The 15,089-nt window shown below is 39.8% G+C and overlaps 1 protein-coding gene across 1 annotated transcript in view; it reads left to right on the top strand.

Moving 5' to 3' along the window:
* PRPSAP2 (phosphoribosyl pyrophosphate synthetase associated protein 2) overlaps positions 1 to 15,089 on the top strand; it is a 62,917-nt gene that overhangs the window by 28,694 nt on the left and 19,134 nt on the right. The window contains exon 9 of the mRNA XM_075994056.1: positions 14,858 to 15,006. Within this exon, the coding sequence (XP_075850171.1) occupies positions 14,858 to 15,006 (149 nt within the window). The remainder of the gene's footprint in view (positions 1 to 14,857; positions 15,007 to 15,089) is intronic.

Genomic DNA, 15,089 nt, shown 5'->3' with positions numbered 1-15,089 from the left:
TATATGTGAATTAAACTAGGCATCCAGCTTCATTCTTTTGCATGTGGATTTCCAAGTTGTCCAGCACTTTTTCTTGAAAAGACCGTGTTTTCTCTATTGTGTTTCCTTTGTTCCTTTGTCAAAGATCAGTTGACTATATTTATGTAGGTCTATTTCTGGGCTCTTTATTTTGCTCCATTGATCTATTTGTTCTTTCACCTGTACAACACTGTCTTGATTACTATAGCTTTAAAATAGTAAGTCCTGAAGTTGGTATTGTTAGTCCTCCAACTTTGTTCTTATTCTTCAATTTTGTGTTGGCTATTCTGGATCTTTTGCCTCTCCATACTAATTTTTTTTTTTTTTTTTTTTGAGACAGAGTCTCGCTTGTTGACCAGGCTAGAGTGAGTGCCATGGCGTCAGCCTAGCTCACAGCAACCTCAAACTCCTGGGCTCAAGCAATCCTCCTGCCTCAGCCTCCCGAGTAGCTGGGACTACAGGCATGCGCCACCATGCCCGGCTAATTTTATATATATATTAGTTGGCCAATTAATTTCTATTTATAGTAGAGACGAGGTCTTGCTCTTGCTCAGGCTGGTTTCGAACTCCTGACCTTGAGCAATCCTCCCGCCTCAGCCTCCCAGAGTGCTAGGATTACAGGCGTGAGCCACCGCGCCCGGCTTTCCATACTAATTTTAGAATCAGATTGTTCATATCTATTGATACAAAATAACTTGCTGGGATTTTGATTGGGATTGTGTTAAATCTATAGATTGGGAGGAACTGACATCTTGACGGTATTGAGTCTTCCTATCCATGAACATGGAATAGCTCTCTTGATTTCTGTCATCAGAGTTTTGTAGTTTTCCTCATATAGATCTTGTACACATTTTGTTACATTTATATGTACTATTTCTTTGGGTATCCTTTAATTTTTTATAGATTGTATTCTTTATTTCTTTGAACATATTTATAATAGTTGATTACTCTGTCTAGTAATTCTGACATTGGGCTTCTTAAGAGAGTTTCTGTTGACTGCTTTTTTCCTGTGTGGGGGCTGTATTTTCCTTTTTGTTTGCATGTCTTACAACTTTTGGTTAGAAACAACATTTTAAGTTGTATAAAGTGACAAATCTGAGCATCCAGCATACCAATTCCCAGGATATGTTGTTACTGCTGTTGTTTCTGCTGTATGTTTCTTTAGTGGCTTTCCTGTACTGATTCTGCAAAGACTGTATTCTTTGAAGAGGCAGCCACTGAAGTCTTTGCTTGGTTAGCTTAGTGGCCAGCTAATGACTGGACAGAGATTTCCTTAAATGCTTTGAGCCAGTAAGTTCTCCCATCATCATCCCAGGGCCTGTGTATGCATGTTGGGGCATGTCTTCCGTTCTCCTAGCAGCATACAACTCTGCCTTAGCCTTTACTTCCTGCTTGCACAGTGCCTCAAAGGTTCAAACCAAGGTTCAGCCAAGGTTCAAGTTTGAGGCCTTTTTGGGTCCTTCCTTGGTAAGCTTGTGTCCTGCGCATGCAGAATTTTTTCAAGGCCCATATGGGCATCTCATTCCCCAGATTTTCCTTTTGTTTTTTGGCTAGCCTCTTGTTTGACTCATCTGGTATTGTCACTTCAGGCAGCTGCAGTGTTAAACAATTGCTGCTTATTATTTTTGACACTCTGGGGATAGGGCCATTCACATACAGTAGGCTCTGAATCAGGTCATACTCTCCAGCCCTGAATCACAGCAAGCTTCCCAATAGAGAGGTGTAATGCTGACAGTTACCTGAGAATGAGGCTTCTTGAGGAGCTCCAAACCTCTCTTGTCCTCTCCATTGCTAGGCTGCTGTTTTTCCGCAGCTACCATGGTTATGAGGCTTCTAGTTTTTGTCCACTACAGAGCTGCCAAGAGGAACATAGGAATAGAGCAAGTTAAAACCCCCAAAGTTTGCTGTTTTTAGCAAGATTCAGTTATTTTTCTTAAGCATTCCAGATTATCGCAATCATCTGGTTAACTTCCAGAGTTCTAAAAAAGCCGATTGTCACAATTTTTGCTAGAGTTATTGTTTTTATGAAGGAGTAGGTTTTCTGAGGTCCTTATTCCACCATCCCAGAGTGCTTCTTTTCTATAGCGTTTTTCAGTGTATTTCTCTCTCTCTTTTTTTAAAGACAGAGTCTTGCTTTGTCACCCTGGCTAGAGTGCGATGGCGTTGTCATAGCTTACTGCAACATCTAATTCCTGGTCTCAAGCAATCCTTCTGCCTCAGCCTCCTGAGTAGCTGGGACTACAGGTGTGCACCACCACGCCCAGCTAATTTTTCTATTTTTAGCAGAGACAGGATCTCACTTTTGCTCAGGCTGGTCTCGAACTCCTGACTTTAAATGATCCATCCTGCTTGGCCTCCTACAGTGCTAGGATTATGGACAGAATGTATTTCTTTTTTCTTTTTGTTTTTTTTTTTTTTTTGAGACAGTGTCTCACTGTGTTGCCTGGGCTAGAGTGCCGTGGTGTCAGTCCAGCTCACAGCAACCTCAAACTTCTGGGCTCAAGCAATCCTCCTGCCTCAGCCTCCCAAGTAGTTGGAACTACAGGCATGTGCTACAGGCACCATACCCGGCTAATTTTTTCTATATATTTTTAGTTGGCCAATTAATTTCTTTCTATTTTTAGTAGAGATGGTGTCTCACTCTTGCTCAGGCTGGTTTCAAACTCCTAACCTTGAGCGATCCTCACGCCTCGGCCTCCCAGAGTGCTAGGATTACAGGTGTGAGCCACTGCGCCCAGCCAGAATGTATTTCTTTATGTAGCTGTTTTAGTGGTTGCTCTAAGTATTACATTATATGTACATTACATATACTGATGTCATTTTACCAGTTCAAGTGAAATGTTGAAACCTAACCTCCCTCCATCTGAATCCAAACACAAGAAAAAAAGGAAAGAAACCTAACCTCCCTTTAATGTCTCTTTACTCTCCCTGTTTATATTTGTCTTAAATATTTTCTGTACATATTTGTAGAGCCATATCAAGCTGTTATAATTTTTGCTTTAACTATCAAATATAATTTAGAGAAGTCAAGAAGAGAAGGAAAGCCTAGAATATTTACTCATATTTTTGGTTCCTTCTTCCTTCTTGATGTTCCAGAGTTCTGTTTACTATTTCCTTTTTATTTAAAGTACTTCCTTTTGTCCTTTTAAAATAGTAGTTCTGTTAGCAACAAATATTCTTGGTCTCGCTCTGTTTCCCGGGTTAGAGTGCCATGACGTCAGCCTAGATCACAGCAACCTCAAACTCCTGGGCTCAAGCAATCCTTCTGCCTCAGCCTCCCAAGTAGCTGGGACTACAGGCATGTACCACCATGCCTGGCTAATTTTTTTCTATATGTTTTTAGTTGGCCAATTAATTTCTTTCTATTTTAGTAGAGATAGGGTCTCATTCTTGCTCAGGCTGGTCTTGAACTCCTGAGCTCAAACGATCCGCCCACCTTGGCCTCCCAGAGTGCTAGGATGCTAGGATTACAGGTGTGAGCCACTGTGCCCGGCCTCATCCTTTCATTTTTGATGAATGTTATTTGATGGCTTTAGGGGTCTGGGTTGACAGTTTGTTTTCTTTCGGTACTGTATTACTTTCTTCTGATCTCCATGATTCTGATGAAATGTTGGTTGTCATCTGAATTATGTTTTAAGATTTTTTCTTTGTTTTTAGTTTCTAAAACTTTAATTATAATGTGTCCTGGCATGGATTTCTTTGGGTTTATATTGTTTGAGGTTTGCTCAGCTTCTGGAATCTGTAAGTTTATGTCTCTTGCCAATTTGGGAAGTTTTCAGCTGCTATCTTTTGAGTACCTTTTCAGTCCAGCTCTCTTTCTTCTTTCCTTCAGGGACTCTGATGACATGAGTGTTAAATCTTTTGTTATAGTTCACAGGTCCCTGACATTCTGTTCATTGTCCCCTCCGCCAGTCTTTTTTTTCCCTGTGTTGTCTAGATTGAGTAATTTCTATTGTTCTGTTTTCTAGTTCACTAATTTTGTCTTTTGTAATTTCCATTCTACATTTGAGCTTATCCACCTAAGTTTTTTAATTTGGTTATTATATTTTTTAAGTCCTAAAATTACTGTTTGATTCTTGTTCATATCTTATTTCCTTGACTAGACTTCCTGTTTCTTTGCTTAAATCTTCTCTTGTTTTCATTTGTTTCAAGCATGTTCCTAATTGCTCCTTGTAGCATTTTTCTGATGGCTACTGTAAAATCTTTGTCATATAATTTTGACATGTCTGTCATCTTGGTGTTGGGATCTATTAATTTTCTTTTTTCTTCATGTTGTGATTTCCCTGGCTCTTGGTGTGGTGAGTGATTTTTGATTGGAATCTGGACATTTGGATATTGTGTATGAGACTGTGCATCTTATTTAGACCTTCTGTTTTTGCTGGCTTCTTAGGGCTCTAACAGGGAAAGTGGCATATGTGCTTGTTACCGCTGGGTGGGGTAGAAGTCTAGATTCCCCACCTAGCCTGTGTTGACCAGGTGGAAGGGGCTCCCTATTACCTGTGGGTGGAGGTGCTCCCCACGAGCCCTCCACTGGCACCACGGTGGAGTGGCTTCATTACCACTGGGAGTGGGGGTGGAATTCCTGATACCACTAGGCCTCTCTGACACTGCCACAGTGGGCAGGGGAGGGTGCCTCTTTAGTGCTGACTTGGGGGTAGAATCCAGATTTCACTCTCCACTGGCACAGGCAGGGTGCTCATTCTAGTAAGTGAGCGTGAAAGTACCAACTCCCTACCATGAAACCACCCTATCAGAGGTTGAGGTGCCTCTTGACAGCTGGGCAAACCAGGAGGTTCAGGCCTGCCATTGGCCTTTGCTCACGTAGGGGAACCTGGGGCTGTAGTTTTTCCTGTAGTATTTGTCTGGAGTAGGGCAGTTATTGTCTTCTAAATGTTTTCTGACTTGATTGCCCTTTTCTTGGTTCTCTGGCCAGAGAGAGCAGGCTTTTGTAGCGATTTTTCTTGTCTTTGCCCACTGGCATTTTTGGGTTGTTGATTTTTTTCTCCAGCTACAAGTCTGGAATAATGAGGCAAAAAGAAAGCCCAAGGAAGCCACCACTGTGTTGGTTCTAGGGTCCCTCAAGGTCCTTCTCCAGTCTACCTTCTTTTCCGTGCCTTTTAGAGTCTTCTCATGTTTGTTTTGTATATAATGTCCAGAGTTTTTAGTTAGACTTAATAAAGGAGTGCGGCAATCCATTTTAGAGGAAGCAGAAGTGGCAATAATGTATTTTGATACGTTTTTCCCCCACTAACTATCAGAAGAAAATGATGAATTTTGTTTTGACTTTCCCATCTGGGTAGGCTTCTGATAACTTCCAGAATCTTCAGCGAGCATCTAAGCACCCATGTCTTTATAGAGGAATGGATGTGGTAGCCTTTTGCTCAGTTTCTTTGACATTTGTCAGTGACATTTGTCATTCATCTGTTCAGAGGTTTATTGAGAACCTATTGTACTAAGTCCAGTGAGGCCCGGGAAGATGCCCCCTGGAATACGTGTGCGGTATCATATGTTTTATCTACATGATCTCATTTGATTTTCTTAACCTAGGAGGTCAGCAGTTATCATCTCTCACAGACGAGGAAACAGACCCAAGGAGATGAAGGAACTTTTCCAAGGTGGTTCAGCCAGATGTTTACTTGAAGGTGGTGTTACCGCCCAACCCAATGGGTCCCTTGTCTACTGCCAAGATAGAGGCCAGTATACTGAGACAGCAGGAGTTGCAGCAGAGAAAGAGTTTGATATCACAAGGCACCAAGCAAGGAGATGAAAGAATTTTCTCAAATCTGTCTCCCTGAGGATTTTGGGGCTGTGGTTTTTAAAGGTGGTTTGATGAACAAAGGGCTAGAGAATTGGGTCTACTGATTGGTTGGGAATGAACTCATAGGGTTGGGAAGCAGACATTGTCTTCTTGGCTAAAACAATTCCTGGGTAGAGGATCATAGGACCTGTTGGATCACTTCCCATGCATGGCCACTGGTCTAGCTGGTGTCAGTTGGTCCACCTGAATACAGAATCTAGAAGATGTCTCAGACCAGTTTTAGGTTTTACAATATCAATATTATCTATAGAAGTGATTGGGAAAGTCACAAATCTTGCTCCCTGGAAGGCAGTAAGCAGTTACAGCAGTAGGCAAGTTAGGGAACAATGGCTGGTTAACTTTTAGCTATGTCTATCCTTGTGTAGAGATCAGACTTTTATCACAGTTCATGTCCTGTGGTCTTACTATTATTTTAATATAGGCAGTTTCAGTGGTGGTGCAACTAATTACTTCTTAGAGTGTTTCCACACCAGTGATTATGAGATTTGGGTATTGGCCAAATATGATTGAAATTGACTTGCCCCATCACTCAGTCTTCACTCACTTCATACTTGAGTACTGTTGTGCCAGCCATTGTGGATGTGGTGGTGATCAGAACAGACATTGCTCTGCTCCTGTGGAGCTTGCAGACTGCCCTTATGTGCTATTTGTCTAATAGGTTACTTGGGTAGATTGGAACAAAGGACCCAATCTCTTTTTTTCCCAGATCCTGTAATTGAGTCCACAGTAGGCCACACTGCGTTAAATAAATGTTTTAGGACAGAGCAGGATGCTACAAAAGGCTTAGTTTTCTATGGATGAAGTAATAAAATAATACAGTTGTGGCTTGACAGTTTGGTCTCTGCATTTAAGGTGTCGTGAGCAAGAGTTCTGTAGGCATAGTATCTAACACAGTTAAGTCAACTTTGACTGTTTCCATCTCCCTTAGCTATGTGGTGGTGATTTCTTGTGTTCTGATGTCGTGATTTGCACATCCATACAGAGTTCAAGTACAAGGTGGCACTTTCTGGCCTAGCCATTTTTTTTTTTTTTTTTTTTTTTTTTTTTTTGAGACAGAGTCTCGCTTTGTTGCCCAGGCCAGAGTGAGTGCCGTGGCGTCAGCCTAGCTCACAGCAACCTCAAACTCCTAGGCTCGAGTGATCCTTCTGCCTCAGCCTCCCGGGTAGCTGGGACTACAGGCATGCGCCACCATGCCCGGCTAATTTTTTATATATGTATCAGTTGGCCAATTAATTCCTTTCTATTTATAGTAGAGACGGGGTCTCACTCTTGCTCAGGCTGGTTTTGAACTCCTGACCTTGAGCAATCCGCCCGCCTCGGCCTCCCAAGAGCTAGGATTACAGGCGTGAGCCACAGCGCCCGGCCTGGCCTAGCCATTTTTATCTGATTGTTCCTAGCTTCTTCCTCCAAGTTTTTCATTTGACACCTAGCCTTAGAAAACTGTTGTAGTTAATTTAAAAGATAGCCGAGGCAGCAGGAAAATAGTTAAACTAGCAGTAGAAAGACATGGGCTTCCAGTTGTGGCTTAGCCAGTCCGTGATAACCTTGGTCAAGGGAGTCTCTGCAAGCCTCAGTTTCCTTACCAGTGAGATGGGGTAACACTTGCATTGCTTATCTTACAGAGTTGTAATAAGCATCAAAGAACATATGGAAGCACTTTGCAAATTAAATATCACTACATAGAATGGTGGTGGCTAGTTCCTTTAGAATCCTGAAATTATTGATGAGCAGTTTTAAGTGTAGAGCTATTGTTTTGGAGTTCTTTGATAGTGAGCAGTTATTTGGAACAGAAGGGATCATCTGAGAATATAATGTTGCTTTAATAAGGTATCAAACTTGCTTTAATGAGTTGTTTGGAATTGTTTTCTTAGAAACTGTATGAATAGGGAAAAGAAATGAGAGTTGAGATCCTGTGTCTTGTTCTTTCTGACCTATGATGTAAATCAACCCTCATTTTTGTACAGTCAGGAGCAAGATTGAGTTGCTTTGGATTTCCTTCATGACTGTCAATGTATAAACCAAATTACATACAGAAATAATCCTGATCCTTTTTGGAATCAGGTGGGAATGCAAGGTATGTGACTAAATTATATAAAGTATCCAGAAATTACCATCAATGTGCAGGTAATGGTTTTATTTATATTGAAAGTGTTGTATTTTCTGGAGGTTAGTATTATTAAAGTAGTATTAATCTCGGAATTGGCAAACCTCCATGGATCCCAGATAGAAGAAAAACTTCCTTATAGGACAACTAAGAGGTCACTTCTTTGACAACGATTTTATTTGCCAAGCCAATCTTGAATTTGAACGAGGAACTGATCTTTATGGTGCCAGACTCTAGTGAAGACTCTGCCATTGTGGTCTGAAATTTTTTTCTTTCAGAATTTTATTGAAAATTATTTTGAATTTTTTATAAGACTAGGTTACTAAATATTAAATCTTGGGCTATTTAGCAATGTTTATGAAAATATTCTCCCTGTTTATGACTCTCCCTCGTATCCCTAAGTACACATATTCCCCCCCACACACACACACACATAGTTTTCTGTGTTTGACTATGTTGTACAGTCCTATTCCTATGAAGGCTTATATTTTTTCTTTGGAAATATAAATTAGATTCCTCATAGATAAGAACAGACTGCTAAATGTTTGCTTAACATGCATTTGAGATTGTTTTTTAATACCACACAGGAGTTAACTACAGGTGCTATAGTAATATCATGCTTTCTACTGAGAGAAGCAAAATATAACTTTATAAAAAAAGTATCTTGAAATAGAATGATTTAAGCATGAATTTAAACTTCTTGAAATAATTATGAACACTGTAGCAAAGCTTTCCTTAGTGGAATAGTGTATGTAGGAAACCTAGTAGAGTGAGATTTCCCACTACTCACAAGAGTCTACATACTTAATACTATTTAGTGTTTTCAAGTGTCCTGCTCTTCCTGTGTCATGTAAATGCCTTGGCTTTGTCTAGTATAGATGGCACTGGTGGGCTTTGGTGTAATCACTAATGGGTTTTTCTGTTTGTTTTTAGTCAATCTTGTGAGCTGTTAGATAAGAACTTGTTTTGAATTTTTGGTGTTGGAAAACCAAGATTGGGAGAACTTTTTGGATCCTTAAGCACTTGAACATTTACCATGCATTAGGTGCTGAAGATGGAAGAAAGAGTAAGACTCAGTGTTGGCCCTCAGGTTTCTAGTCCACTGGGGAGGTGGACATGCTCTGGGGCAAGGTACAAGGCAGTGAAGAGGAAGGAATAGATTAAAAATAAAAAGCTGGGAAAATAATATACTGTGGTAGAACTAGCTCTTTAAAAGTAAGCTGGAGTGGCTGTATTAACATTGACAAATCAGAGATAAAGTTCTTTTCATAATGATAGAAGGGATTAGTTCATCAAGATGACATCATAATCGTTAACATTATGAACTGAATGACAGAGTTTAAAAATATATGAAGCAAGCACTGATAACTGCAGGAGAAACAGTCGTATCCATTATAATAGTCAGCAGTTCTATCACTCCTCTCTCAGTAGTTGATTAAACAAGTAGACTGAAAATCAGTAAGGATACAGAAGACAAACACTGTCAGCCAGCTGGATCTGATCAAGAGTTGTAGAACACCATCCACGGACAGCAGAACATATGTTCATTTTGAGCCCAAACACATTTATTAAGGTAGAACATATTCTGGGCCACAAAATAAGCCTTAAATTTAAAATTATTCAAGCCATACAAAATATGTTCTTTGACCACACTGGAATTAAGAATAATTCTAATAATAGAAGTATCTTTGGTAAAGTCCTACATATTTAGTAACTAAATATACTTCTAGGTAAACCAGGGTCAAAGAAGAAATCAAAAGGAAAATTAGAAAGTATTTAGGACTGAATGAAAATGAAAACATAACACATTAAAATTTGTAGCATGCCACTAAAACAATACTTAAGCTGCAGTCTGTGTACTTTTATTAGAAAAGAAGATTTCAAATCAATGATCTCAGCTTCCACCTTAAGACATTAGAAAAAGCAAAGCAAAGTAAAACCAAAGTAAGCATACGAAAGGAAATAATAAAGATTAAAGCATAAATCAATGAAATAGAAAACAAAAAACAGTGGAGAAAAGCAATGAAAGCTAAGAGTTTGTTCTTTGAGGAAATCAGTAAAATTAATAAACCTGTATCCAGACTGGTCAGGAACAAAAGACACAAATTACCAATATTAGGAAAGAACAGGTAGCATCACCACAAATTCTACAGATGTTGAAAGGATAATGAGGGACTATTATAACAACATTATGCCAGTAACTTCTTTGAAAAGCACGAACTCTCAAAACCTACTCAAGAACTAGATAATCTGAATAGACTTATATCTATTGAAGAAATTAAATTGAAAATTTTCCCATAAAGAAAATTCTCAGGCCCAGATTTCAATGGTGAATTCTGCCAAACATTTGAGAATGAAATAATGCTAATTCTACATGAGCTTTTCCAGAAATTAAAGAACAAATACTTTCCAACTCATTCCATGAGTGATTATACCCTGATAGCAAAACTAGACACAGACATATAAGAAAACTACAGACCAGTATCTCTCATGAACATAGATATAAATGCTCTAAACAAAATTTTAGTGAACTGAATCCAACAATATGTAAAAGGATAATATATCATGATTATTTGGGGGTTTATCCCAGGAATGCAAGGTTGGTTTAACTTTTTTATTTGAGACAGAGTCTCGGTCTGTTGCCCTGGCTAGAGTGTAGTGACATCATCACAGCTCATTACAACCTCAAACTCCTGAGCTCAAGCAATCCTCTTGCATCATCCTTCCAAGTAGCTGAGACTACAGGCACGTGCCACCATGACCAGCTAATTTTTCTATATTTTGGTAGAGACTGGGTCTTGCTTAGTCTGTTCTCAAACTCCTAACCTCAAGCAATCCTCCCGCCTTGGCCTCCCAGGGTTATAGGATTATAGGTGTGAGCCGCTATGCCCAGCTGGTTTAATCAATAAATGTAATTCATATTAATAAACTAAAAAAGAAAAGCTATATCATCTCAGTAGATTCAAAAAGCTTTAGGCAAAATCAAACTTCTATTCCTGGCAAAACTTTAAGCAAAGTAGGAATTGGCAAGAACTTCCTCATCTGATAAAGGGATCTATGAAAAACTTACAGCTAATATCACATTTAATGGTGAAAGACTGATTTCCTTTCCCGTAAGATCGGGAGCAAGATGAGGCTCTTCTTGCTTCTATTCAACATTGTATTAGAGGTTCTAGATGGTGCAATTTAAAAAAAAGAAAAGCAAGGCCGGGCGCTGTGGCTCACGCCTGTAATCCTAGCTCTTGGGAGGCCGAGGCGGGCGGATTGCTCAAGGTCAGGAGTTCAAAACCAGCCTGAGCAAGAGTGAGACCCCGTCTCTACTATAAATACAAAGAAATTAATTGGCCAACTGATATATATATAAAAAATTAGCCGGGCATGGTGGCGCATGCCTGTAGTCCCAGCTACCCGGGAGGCTGAGGCAGAAGGATCACTCGAGCCCAGGAGTTTGAGGTTGCTGTGAGCTAGGCTGACGCCACGGCACTCACTCTAGCCTGGGCAACAAAGTGAGACTCTGTCTCAAAAAAAAAAAAAAAAAAAAAAAAAAAAAAAAAAAGAAAAGCAATCTAGTATAGAAAGGAAGAGATAAAACATCTCATTTGCATATGGCATGATCACTTGAAAAACAGAATCTATAAAAATGTATGTGACTGATGAATGAGTAGTCAGTAAAAAAACAAGAATCTATAAAAATGCTATTATGACTAATCAGTTTAGCAAGGTTGCAGGATATAAGATTAATATACAAAAATTAATTTTTATTTCTGTATACTAGACATGAACATTTATTGAAATGAAAAATAAAACCATTCAAATAGCCTCAAAATAAGTGATACCCTTAGGAATAAATCTGAGAAAAGACGTGTAAGACCTGTACACTGAAAACTAGAAAACATTGCTGAAAGAAATTAAAGAAGACCAACATTAATGGAGAGAGAGATACTGTAATCGTGGGTTGAAAGAGTCATATTGTTAAGATGTTATTTCTTCCCAAATTGGTCTATAGAATTGAGACCATACCAATCAAAATTTCAGCAGGCTCTTTTGTAGAAATGGATAAGTTGATTCTAAAATTCACATGGAAATGGAAAGAACCTAGAATAGCCAAAACAACTTTAAAAAGGAACAAGTTGGAGATCTAACACTGCTTGTATTCAAGACTTATTATAAAGCTACAACAATCATGATAATGTGGTATTGGGATAAAGATACAAAAATAGATAAGTGGAACAGAATAGAGAGTCCAAAAATAGACCCACATATATCTGGAGAACTGATTTTTAACAAAGGTGCAAATGCAATTAAATGGAGAAAGGCTTGTCTTTCAACAAATGGTTGAAAAACAGAATAATTGGATGTTCATGTGTAGAATAATGAATTTTGAGCCATACCTTGCAGCACACACAAAAATCAACTCAAAATGAATCATAGACCTAAGTGGATAGCATAAAACTTTAAAACTTCTAGAGGGGGCCATGGTTCATGCCTGTAATTCTAGCACTTTGGGAAGCCGAGGCAGGAGGCTGGCTTGAGGCCAGGAATTCATGACTAGCATAGGCAACATAGTGAGATCCCATCTCTACAAAAAATAAATTAGCCGGGCATGGTGGCATACACTTGTAATCCCAGCTACTCAGGAGGCTAAGGCAAGAAGTATCACCCGAGCCTAGGAGTTCGAGGTTGCAGTGAGCTATGATTGTGCTTCTGCACTCTAGCCTAGGTGACAGAGTGAAACTTTGTCTCTAAAAACAAAAAAACTTATAGAGGAAAACATAGGGAAAAATCTTTGTGACTTTGGTTAGGCAAAGACTTCTTAAATATGACACCAAAGACACACCTCATAAGAGAAAAAATGGGTAAGATGTACTTCGTCAGAATTAAATACTGCTTTTCAAAAGGCATTATTATGAAAATGAGAGGAAAAGGCATAGATTGGAAGAAAAAAAATTTTTTTTTTTTTGAGACAAAGTCTCGCTTTGTTGCCTAGGCTAGAGTAAGTGCCGTGGCGTCAGCCTAGCTCACAGCAACCTCAAACTCCTGGGCTCAAGCCATCCTTCTGTCTCAGCCTCCCAAGTAGCTGGGACTACAGGCATGCGCTACCATGCCCGGCTAATTTTTTCTCTATATATTAGTTGGCCAATTAGTTTCTTTCTATTTATAGTAGAGACGGGGTCTTGCTGTTGCTCAGGCTGGTTTCGAACTCCCGACCTTGAGCAATCCGCCCACCTCGGCCTCCCAGAGAGCTAGGATTACAGGCGTGAGCCACCGCGCCCGGCCGGAAGAAAATATTTGTAAAGGATATATATGATAAAAGACTTGTGCTCAGAATATATAAAGAATTTCCAAAACTTAATCAAGGAACTAATCCAATTTAAAAATAGGCAAAAGAGGCCAGATGCAATGGCTCACACCTGTAATCCCAACACTTTGGGGAGCTGAAGTGGGAGGATCACCTTAGGCCAGGAGTTCAAGACCAGCCTGAACAGCATAACAAGACCTCATGTCTATAAAAAAATTTTTTTTAATAGCTCGGTGTGGTGGCATGTGTCTGTAGTCCTAGCTACTTGGGAGGCTGAGACAGGAGGATCACCTGAGCCCAGAAGTTACAGTGAGCTGGGATCATCCCACTGTATTCCAGCCAGCCTAGGCAACTGAGTAAGACCTTATCTCAAAAAAAAATTGGCAAAAGATAAACAGACTCTTTACCAAAGGGTATATATGGATAGCAAATAAGCACATGACAAGATGTTCAAAATACCATTTGTCATTGGAGAAATCCAAATGAAAACCACCATGAAGTGCTACTGCACACCCTTAGAATGCATTTTTTTAAATGATTGACTATGCCAAGGGTTGGTGAAAATGTGGAGGAACTGGACCATTCATGCACTGCTCATGAAAATGTGTAATATGGTATAACTACTTTGGAAAACAGTTTGGCCTTTTCTTAAGGTGTTATATTATATATACCTACTGTGTGATCCAGCAATTTCACTCTTAGGTATTTACCAAGAGAAAAGAAAGTGTATGCTCATACAGAGATCTGTGTGTGAATGTTCACAGCAGCTTTATTTGTGACAGCTAAAAGCTGGAAACACCCCAGAAGTCCATCAATAAGAAAATGGATAAACTGTGATATGTTCATACAGTGGAATATTACTTAGCAGTGAAAAGGATCAAACTATTGATATATGGCATAGCATGGATGAATCTCCAAAACATTATGCTGAGTAAAATAAGACAGACAAAAAAAGACTACACACTGTGTGGTTCTAGTAACTTACATGAAATTCTAGAAAAGGTGAAACTATGGTGACAGAAAGCAGATCAGTGGTTGCCTGGGGCTAGAAGGACAAACAGTGGAGGGGTACAAGGAGACATTTGGTGATGATAGATGTGTTTCTTGTCTTGATTGTGTTAATGTGTATGTGGGCAGATACACACATCAGAACTTATGAAATTGTATTCTTTAAATATGTACCGTTTCTTGCATTTCAATTATACCTCTATAAAGTTGTTAAAAAATTGGTGCTTAATACTTTGATGGCTATTTAATGCACTTTGTCCCATGTGGTTGGTTCTCACAAGTGGGTAAGTAGGTAGGTGGAATTAGCAGTTATCAGTGAGGAGGCTGAGAGGCGGGTAACTGGCTCACTTGGGCTCTCCCAGCCAGCTGCTTGCAGACCAGGCCAGGCCACTGCCCGTCGTTGGTGCAGTGGCCAGAGAGAAGCATTTGGCGTGTGGGGTCTCCACAGTTAGTCCTGGATTCTGAGTCTGAGGCTGTTTTATTCTCTTTTCTTCCTTATTACTTTGGGAAACTACATTTTACTTATGTTCTCTTAATGTTTTCTCCCCTGGACATGAGGAGAAAACAGGTTTGCATGGTTTTTGAGTTTGCGTCTGGTGCTTTCCCTTAGGGCACAGTCTTTTGCTGAGCGCCTGCGCCTGGGAATCGCCGTGATTCATGGAGAAGCGCAGGATGCAGAGTCCGACTTGGTGGACGGACGCCATTCCCCGCCCATGGTCAGGAGTGTGGCTGCCATCCACCCCAGCCTGGAGATCCCCAGTAAGTGTGCTGGAGCCGCTTCGCTGCTTGCCTCGATTTTCAGACCAACTGTTGTGGGGGTTTTTCTTTTCAAGGTGAAACTT

This window comes from Microcebus murinus, chromosome 18, assembly GCF_040939455.1.
Source record: "Microcebus murinus isolate Inina chromosome 18, M.murinus_Inina_mat1.0, whole genome shotgun sequence".
Lineage (NCBI taxonomy): Eukaryota > Metazoa > Chordata > Mammalia > Primates > Cheirogaleidae > Microcebus > Microcebus murinus.
Note: the sequence above shows the minus strand (reverse complement) of the source record. Positions and strands in the feature narration are given on the sequence as shown.